The 9,722-nt window shown below is 43.0% G+C and overlaps 1 protein-coding gene across 2 annotated transcripts; it reads left to right on the forward strand.

The window, feature by feature from the left end:
• The first annotated feature begins 353 nt into the window (after positions 1-353).
• LOC139408838 (B-cell CLL/lymphoma 7 protein family member A-like) lies at positions 354-8,607 on the forward strand. 2 transcript variants are annotated; one of them, XM_071153208.1, is made up of 6 exons: positions 354-632; positions 3,471-3,555; positions 3,730-3,826; positions 5,042-5,191; positions 5,996-6,126; positions 6,549-8,607. In XM_071153208.1, exons 1-6 carry the CDS (start codon positions 541-543, stop codon positions 6,615-6,617), a joined length of 624 nt encoding a protein of 207 aa, XP_071009309.1. In that variant the 5' UTR covers positions 354-540; the 3' UTR covers positions 6,618-8,607. The 2 variants fall into 2 exon arrangements, with proteins under 2 accessions (XP_071009309.1, XP_071009308.1); XM_071153207.1 differs by having other exon boundaries at positions 453-632; positions 6,543-8,607.
• Positions 8,608-9,722: the final 1,115 nt, after the last annotated feature.

A 9,722-nucleotide genomic window follows, 5' to 3' on the forward strand; every position in this document is an offset into this window, starting at 1 on the left:
ACATAGGCAATTTGTTTCAAAGGGGTGCTCATTGGGTCCAATAGACTGAGAAGAAAATATTGTGCTGCTTATGTATCAAAAACGGTCTAATGGAATGTCTGCATATAAACCAAGGCACTCATTTGTGATCTATGCAATTTTGTAAAGGATGCCTCAAATAATTGTGGTATTTTTAAGTCTGGAAGACTATTGTGTGTGGTTCAAGTTTAACCTCGTTTATTATCTAGCCTATGCATAGAAACACGTACATTTCGGCATATACCTATATTGCCACAACATGAGATTTACTTTGTTGTTATACCAAGAGTATTTTTTTCCGGCAAATAAGTGTTAGGCATAGTTTTCCGCAGTTGAGTTTGTGTCGCTTTGTTCTCCTGTGTGGATCACAGCGGGGAAACAGAGCGACTCTCTGCAGCTGCGGCCTCTACTCGCACCTCTCCTCTCCACTCGGCGCAGGCGCGCTGGCTCTGTACTGAGCGTTTGCATTGTGTCTGAACTGCCGGTGAGCTTTAAAAACATTCTAGCCTTCCAACCGCGGCAATGTCGGGCAGGTCGGTCCGAGCGGAGACCCGGAGCAGGGCGAAAGATGACATCAAGCGGGTTATGGCCGCGATTGAGAAAGTACGGAAATGGTAAGAAAGAGGGAAAAAACACTCGTTGCCTAACATGAGGAAAAGCCTTGCTTGTTGGGGGTGGGGGTGAGGGGAGAGAACGAGCGAGAATGCAATTGAAAGACGGCAGATATTTTAAGGGAATTTAGGACAGATTCTCTACTCAGGTGCGCTAGGGCGCACTCGTGGTGTGCGCGACTAACTATCTCTAATCGTCTACAAACCAGATCCCAATGATTTTAGAGAATTTTCCACCAAGGTTTAATGTGGGTTGAACCCAGAAGCCATTTCGTTGCAGTCACATGAAGCCATTCCTTTTCCCTGGCCGTTGTAGTAGCAGAGAGAGAAGAGAGTCGACTGTTTCAGAACACCGACTCGACGCAAATCATTCAAAAATATACTTCGGGACTATAGGCTACGACTAGTGCGCTCTAGAGTCGGAGTACTTTTTAGACCGTCTGGAGTTTTAAATGAAGCGCTTCGAGTCGCCCTTTAGGTCAAATAGAGATTGCGCGTCAGGGCTGGGAGAGGGACTACTCATGTTTGACTGAACACGCAATGAGTCAGTCTCAGGGTTTTACAAATAACATTTTCAAAGTTTAGCAATACCACTGGATTACCTTTTTATTTATTTAAAAATAATGTTAATTAATTGCTTAATATCAAGGCACCATTTATTTTCAACAGTGGATTAGATTGAGTCGTTTACTTTCTGAATAAAAATTTAGATTCTGCGCTAGTGTCTCGAGTATTAAGTAAATCTGCTAAACAATTGAAAGCTCACTGTTAAAAAGCGATAGGAACATATTGAAGGCTATTTGCAAATTACAATCATGAAACCTTCAAGATGGAAATAATTAAAACATTCTAATAGCCTACTAAAGTTTGTTTTCATATTTGTTTCAATTGTGTCTGTACCTGTTGAATCAAAATTATTTCGACTTTCAATTGTAATAGGCCCACATTCGTATCGAACCACATACTAGTGCACAAATTCAATTACTGTGTTCTGTGTTCTGTCACTAATGGGGACACTACGTCACCGCCAAGTCTAAGGGTAGAGCTCTATAATTCTAGCCCCTTGGGTGCAGCCATAGAGTTACATTAGAAGTGCCCAGCCAAGAAGGCTCAATGTCATTGGCCACAGATAATTTTATGTCAAATCGCGTTATATCTACAGTAACTTTGATTGGACTGATCATGTCAACATCATACTTTCAAAATCTTAGCTAGCAGACATCATCATGAATCAAGTCGACAATCTACTGGCAAATCCTATTTAATCCTTGTCATATGAAGAGAAATGATAGATAAAACATATCGGTGCTCATCGGCCATTGGACATAAACATTACACAACAAGTTGGAATTCGCAAATTCAACAATGAGTGGTTTGGAAGGAATCAGTGGCTAACTGCAAGCATTGAAAATCAATCATTAGCCTGCTATTCAGTGTATTGTCTCTGTGGTCCCAAGTCTAAGGGTCTCTTTTCCTAGTTTAAAATTATAAACATTCAACATTGACCATGCTGTCAATGAAGCATGATTTGTGCTGCGCTCAAAACAACTGTTAACGCAGAACTGCGAAATCTGACTTTAGTGAGTTCAAGACAACTGGGAACTCGGAAAAAACTAGCTAAAACTAGTCAAATACATTTTAAACTTTCATCCAACTCGGAATTGTAAATCGGGAACTCGGGCCTCTTTCTAGAGCTACGACCTGAAGATCACTGATGTCATCATGATTCAACCTTTTTTTTTCTTCGAGTTCCCAGTTCTCTTGAAAGCACCATAAATCCAGAGAATGCCAGACTTTGATGACAAAGTTTGATGACAAATTTGCCCAGGAAGGACCGCCGTGCCACCTTCCTGTTCAAGTGAGCACAGCACAACAAGGTGAGTCCAAACATGTCTTGTATGCTGCTGCATAAATGATGTAATATGCCAGGGAGATATGTACACTGTAGCAAAGAAAGTAATACTAAGTAATACTTTGTCTCGGGCCTAACAACACCCATGCCAATATATCCAGCAAACACTGGCTTCTCGGGCATTATCACTTAAGTTAGCCTTTAGTAGCCCATGTGCCTCACCCTAATAATTTGGTCTATTTTCACCTCTTAATTTTGCCCACTGTTCTGACTTGGTGGTCCACATGTAGCCTATAACCTGTTTTTGAGAAATGTAATCATCGAATATTGTAAGAGCTTTCATTGTCTGCTTATACGCCCCCTTTATTTATCCTACAGTTCTTACTTGGTGTACAGGGAGAACACTGAAAAAAAACAAATAAGAAAGGCTCATGTTCTGAATTCTGTCGCCGTACATTTCAAAAGTGCTGAACAAATAGTTATATTGACTACGTCCGTCCTAGCTCGCTCATTAATGTCTTAATCGAAATTACGGATTGCCTCTTATCCGCTTGTTGCCCCCTTATGCCATAGTTTGTACATCTCAATTGTCAGTAGAAATCACATTTGTTTAAGCAAGTCAGCAATATCAGCTATGTTTTTTTTAAAAGGCAGTAAATGAAGCTAAATCAACTGTTTCGCTGCCAGACAAGGCTCCGTTGATAGCCAGGTGTAGCAGTGGTATAGTGCAATTAATGTGTTGTTTACCCACCAAGATTTACATGCTAAAATCACCACTGGGAACCGTTATTCTATTAATCAATCAATTAAATTGTATTTACTTTTATTACTATCGTCTGTGACTGTCTCCGTGTTCTTGTTTCTGTCTGGCTTTTTTCTTTATGGTGTTTTGCGTGTACCACTGGTCCAGTTGATATCACTAAAGAAACATTTGAATGTGAATTGAAGTGAACCATTCAATTAATTCTAAACCTGTGTGTGTCAATCAGGGAGAAGAAATGGGTGACCGTAGGAGACACATCCCTGAGGATCTTCAAGTGGGTTCCAGTGACTGTGCCCAAATCAGCAGATGATGTATGTAACCCCTCCTCCCTCCCTCACACACATACACACGTCAGCCGCATTGAAGTTCAGTAGATATGTCTTTTACAGGAATTCTCTAAGCACCTCTTCAAACTTCACAAACTCACATCACGTCACTGTGTTGTATGTAACCAGTATTTCTGCCCCCCGTCTGTTGTCTTGCAGAAGAGTAAGAAGAAGAAGAAGGGGAAGGATGAGAAGTATGGGTCAGAATTGACCACACCTGAGAACAGCTCTTCTCCTGGGATGATGGACATGCATGGTGAGTAATGCTCAATTCAGAGTCCATAGCCGCCATACTCTGACGAACGGTCCATTATTACAGATTTATAAAATGGGTGGGTCTAATCCTGGATGCCGATTGGTTACAAAGGCATTCCAGCTGGTGTCTATTCCACAAGTTTTCACCAGCTTAATCTATGATGTTAAAATGCCTATTTACTCTGTTCCATCTCACTGTGCAATCCATTGTCTCATCAGCCCAGCCAAGCAATTTATAAACTTGATCTCCACTATGAAAATTCTCACATTTCTTTTAGACTAGCATTTGGTTTTCACCACGGCGATTTGTATGAATCTTGCTGTCTGTCTCTCCGACATTTAAAATTCGATCTCTAGCTATCCCATAGTAATGAATGTCGGGATGAGACAGACAGTCAGTCTTCTGAAGTGATTGTGTTAGCTGTGTTGTTGGCTAGCTCCTCTGAACAACAGTGTCCTGACGAGACAGCACATTTTCTATGCCAGGTGAAATCGCGTGTCATTAGCTCATTCTTATGGATGTATCCAAATAAATGTCACTAGAAAGCTTAAACAAAGACAAATGCAGCTACTTTGCTGTTCAAGCTGCACGTGACCGTGAGTTAGCCGTAGTTGGCTGGCTAGCTAGCAAGCAAGGGATAAAAATGTTGCCAGCCAGTATGGCAATGGAACATTTAGAACGTCCATAGATACAGAACAACAAAAAGACTTAACGACTGGGTCGCGTCTCTGGCAACCGAACCAATAGAACAAACGACCAGCCGGCTTGGGTAGGAACCTTTTGTGTCGGGACTATATCTCATGGAAGGATGAAATAGAGTGAATATATTCAGTAAATTAATGTTTTTATGAAAATATGTCAATTATTTTACTATGTTAGTAACCCATCGTATTAAAGTGATAATGCCCAAGAAGCCGGTGTTTGGATGATATATTGGCACGGCTAGACAGCCGTTTCAGGCCTAACTACCCCCGTGCCAATATATCCTCCAAGCACCGGCTTCTTGGGCATTATCACTTAATTACAAACCTCATTTCATTGGCTGATATTTAGTCACGGCTGTATCTCACAATAAACCATGTGGCTCTGCAGCTTTGAACTCTGTGGGACACTTAACACCCGGTGTGTGGGTTGGTGTATATGTCTGTGGACCCAGAATGGAATTGAAAGTTAAACCAAATTAAAAGCCCATCTCTCTCTCCTTCTCTCTCTCAGACGACAACAGTAACCAGAGTTCCATCGCCGACTCCTCCCCCGTCAAACAGGAAACCAGCTGCAGCACTAGCCCCGCCCCTGAACCCTCTGCCGTATCCCATGGCGATAGCAGTGAGGCCAAGAGCGACCAGAGCCCTGGCAGCAAGAGGAGTGAGACTTGCGCACACACACCCACCACTACCAACAGGGGGTATCACGGACAATTGCCAACCCTGAAATCCCCTCCTATTGTGGCCCTTTCCTTAGACACTTCTAATACAACTGGATGGGTGAAGCTGATGGCAGGGTTTAGAAGAACAGTGTATATTCAATTCCTGTTTGGTTAGCTGGTTAGGCCTGAAGTCACAGGGCAGTACTCAGGGACTCAACACGCTGAGAGGGGGAGAGAGAAGGATGTAGAGAGAGAGAGAGAGAGAGAGTTCAGCTGTGACCAGACCCTCGGGGCTTCAACTGCCAACTCTCCATCTTCACCCCCTACTAACAAGGGACCTCTCTCAGCCTGGTGCAAAATAGAACTCTCGCTCTACCCCTCCCTCTTTCTCTCTACCCCTCCCTCTTTCTCTCTACCCCTCCCTCTTTCTCTCTACCCCTCCCTCTTTCTCTCTGCCCCTCTCTCTTTCTCTCTGCCCCTCTCTCTTTCTCTCTGCCCCTCTCTCTTTCTCTCTGCCCCTCTCTCTATCTCGCTACCCCTCTTTCTCTCTATCCCTCTCTAGTATCCCTACATGTAATGCTCCTCCCCAGTTATACCTTGGTTGCTGAACATTTGTAACTACTGCATATTACCAATAAGTGGCATCAATGGGTTTAGAATTCCTTTCCAGTATCCCATTAGACATTAGAATGTCTTGTAGCAGAATGTCTTGTAACTGATGGTCAAACGCAGTCATTCAACAGTACAGATCTGACAGGTTTACCAGGTGATTCATGTCGTGTGTTAATGTGTTTGTGGTGCAGCGACGAGCAACCTGTCCACTGAGGGCTCAGAGAGAGGACAGGGGGACAAGAGAGACAGCAGACCGACGTCCTCAGGAGAAAAGGACACCTCAGGAGACAAGGACACCTCAGACAGCCGCGAAGCCACTCAGGTACTCTGTTCTACTATACTGTATATTCTACTCTTCCTCCATGAAGAAGACGAGTGGCCTGAGGACCTCCAGATTATTCATTTAATTTTTATCCCGTCCACATTTCTAAATAAATAGATGAACCTATAACTTCATCAGCTGTAGTTGTTTGTGGGCGGCAGGTAGCCTGTCTGTTAAGTGTTGGGCCAGCAACCGAAAGCTCGCTGGTTCGAGTCCCTGAGCCGACTAGGTGAAAATACTGTCGATGTGCCCTTAAGCAAGGCACTTAACCCTAATTGATCTTGTAAGTCGCTCTGGAAAAGAGCGTCTGCTAAATGACTAAAATGTAAAAAATATATGTTAGCAGAGACAAGCTGGTACAGCCTTGTTTTAGCTAAAACACCCTTATCTGACTGTGTGTTTGTGTTTCTGGGCAGGAACAGGAGGAAGAGGCTCCTCCCAGTAAGAAGAGCATGCAGGAGTCTCCATCTCAGGACTACGAGGAGAAATAGACGTGCTGCATCCTTTCTATCTTCTTCCTCACCTCCCTTTCTTCCTCCCCCCGTAGCCCCTAACACTCCTCCGAGCAGAGGGAGAAAGGACTTTGTCTCCCTCCACTAAGCCTTCTTCCTTCCCTCCTCCTCTTCTTCCACACTCACTCCCTCACTAATGCCACGAGTAGTTCTATGAACCAGCCTGTTATCCCCTCCATGGCCAGGGGTGGCGCTGTGAGCCCAGCTCTTCCCAGAAGAGAAACACTGACCTGCACCTGTGACACAAACCCACTGACAATATGGGACTTCACATTCTACGCTGGCACCACACGCTAACAGAGTAGGATGGCGTTTCCCCTAGACAGTGATCTAAGGTTTAGTTTCTATGTCGTCGTCGTCCCCCCCCCCCCCCCCCCCTGATGGTTAAAATTAGGATGCAAGGGAAGGTAAACTGATCCCAGATCTGTAGCTCTCATCTTCTAACCCAGGAGCCACGTCAAACCTCCCCCTAACTCACCTTCGGTTGTTCCGGTGTTTGTTTAGGACAGTTTCCAGGTTGTTTAGTTTAGGGGTTGTTGTTTAGCCCAGGAGGGTCAATGCGCTGTTAAGGTATAATGTCACAAAAACGGCACGCTGTGGTTTTACTGCTGCTGTGCTGGGTGTGGATTTCTGTCAGTTTGTTATTTTAGCTTTATTTAACTTGCTTTTTTTTCTAGAGGAAGAACAACAGTGGTTCTGGTCACGTTTATTTTTTCGCGAGGACATGCTTGTAGCATACGTAGGTTTTATCGAAGGGTGTGCTTTGATTATTGTGGTATAACGTACTTGGTAGGTCAAACTGTTTTTAACTACTTTTTTATTGTACCATGTTTTTATTTGCCTTACGGTTTTAACATTGAGCTGACGCTAATGATTTTATTCCGCATTTACATTCAACTATAAACAGTTTCCGTTTCGCATTGGTTACTGTTAGAAAGACAACATGTACTGTACAAAACCGCATTCTGCAAATATCTCGAAAGAAGAATTGACTTTGAGGGAGTCAGCAGCTTCCCACGAGCCTGGGTGTCAGTCAGTTTCTCTTCCCAGCTTCTTTCCTGTCAAAAGGCATGACGACTACGAAAGAGTTGAGGAGTTAAGAGACAGAAACATGTGGGTGTCCGGGCTAAATTCCCACTTGGTCAACAGCAATGACCGTTTTTCTATGAGTCTTCATTGCCATCGCGGTGGTTGAAATGTACTACTACATGTATCACCTTTCATAACCTCCCCTCAGTGTCCAGTCTGTCTTGTAGTTCAAACTGTGGCTCAGATTCTCATTCAAGGTGCTCAGATTCTCATTCAAGGTGCTCTCTGTGGGTCGCAACCTAACTTCAGGATAGAGGAAGGTACGCATATTCGCACAAATCTGTCAACTCCACACACACACACACACACACACACACAAAAAATAAATCAGCCTCAAACCTATTTATGTATGTTTCATGTTCGGGTGACATGATCAATCAATAATCATTGATTCCCCCCCCCCCCCCCCCCCCCCCAAGAGCGTGAGCCTGTCTGACCGACTGTTTATCAGCGGATACACACATCCAAACATCAGTTCAATAGAGAGAAATGAAATGACATTTCAGTGGAGACAGAGGACGGCTTTAGCAAATACCTAATTTACAGTCCAGCAGAGCTGGTACTAGTGATGCTATGTAATTGACAAGAGAAGTATGTACAACATTCTGTTTTTTAGATATCTTTTATTATGTTTTAGCTTTCACTTGATTCTGATTGAACCGGTTAATGCTTCTAGTTTAACTCATATGAACTGTGTATATAAAGAGCTGAGAAAACATGTCAGATGCTTGTTTTCTTGGGACCATATTGTTTCAGTTTAGAATGATCTTGTACAGGTTGATGGTTTGGTTTGACTTATTTATTCCATCGCTAGTGCTCAGATTTGATCATGTCCAATGGTTTTGTTTTATTAATAAAAAGCCCCAAAATATTTATTTTACCCAGTGTGTTTCCTGTTGCCCATTGATTTCAGACGCATTACCTCAAGTACTAGGTTAAAGAACTCTTCGACATAGGTCATTTTCTTCTGTTTGAATTATATGTCAAAAGAACCAGTTCTCCCTACTCATTTATCTTTAATGCATATGCTTTGTTGCACTCCAATGAGAAACACAAAACTTAGAGGGAAGGCAATCTGAGGTAGCAACTGGTTTTCAGTGGGCACTCAACACTTCCCTACAGACTTCCCCTTCTCTTTTAGGGGCCTGTTTTTCAGTGAAACTATTTTCCTTCTGTTGTAGGGGAACTCATGAAAAATGGAGAGGGTTATTTCAGTTCCCCTCGTCCTGTCAGGGGTAATGTATCTGGGGATGAATTAATTATGAGCAGTTCTTGTACTTATTGGTCGGTGAGATGGAAACAGCCTGGTGTGGTTCGTAGGTTTGGGGGCAGGGGGGGCTGGTGGGGCTGAGCAGAGAGGAGTTTTGTCCAGAAACAATCTCTACTACCCACTGGACACACCGTGTAGATCTGAAAGGATGGATTGGATCGGCGTAAGCAATATGGTTGTTTGTTCCAGCCCACAACTCTACTGATTTTTGGACTATGACTTACATCATCAGATGATAAGAGGAAATCAACATTCTACAGGTAGAGTATTTGTTTTTATTGTATTTTTTTTTGTACACAACATAGAAAACCAGTACCGCTTTACAGTAGGGTCCTCATCTGTAAAGGGTTTATAACAGTCTACCGATTGAACAAAGCCTTTATAGACGATGCCTTAACGCTATTTGAAACATAGAAAACAGTGCACTAAACAGTCACGTCACTTAGTAAAGAGTCCACAATGTGCTTATAGAGTTAATAACATTACAAGTGCGTTACGTTTGTTCCCTGGAGTCGGTACATCGTTAACGTCCAACGTGCAGAGCAGAAAAATAAAATGCACGTAAAACATCCTTTTTGTTTCCATGGCACATTGTGCACATTTAGTTTTTCAGAAAACTTCTGATGGTTATTTACAAAGGCCGGTGTCATTGGTTAGTCACATAGATCTATCATACGTAGCTTTGTTACACTGGGCGATTCAATATGATCCAAACTGTGTGCTTC

The sequence above is a fragment of the Oncorhynchus clarkii genome, chromosome 5, assembly GCF_045791955.1.
Source record: "Oncorhynchus clarkii lewisi isolate Uvic-CL-2024 chromosome 5, UVic_Ocla_1.0, whole genome shotgun sequence".
Lineage (NCBI taxonomy): Eukaryota > Metazoa > Chordata > Actinopteri > Salmoniformes > Salmonidae > Oncorhynchus > Oncorhynchus clarkii.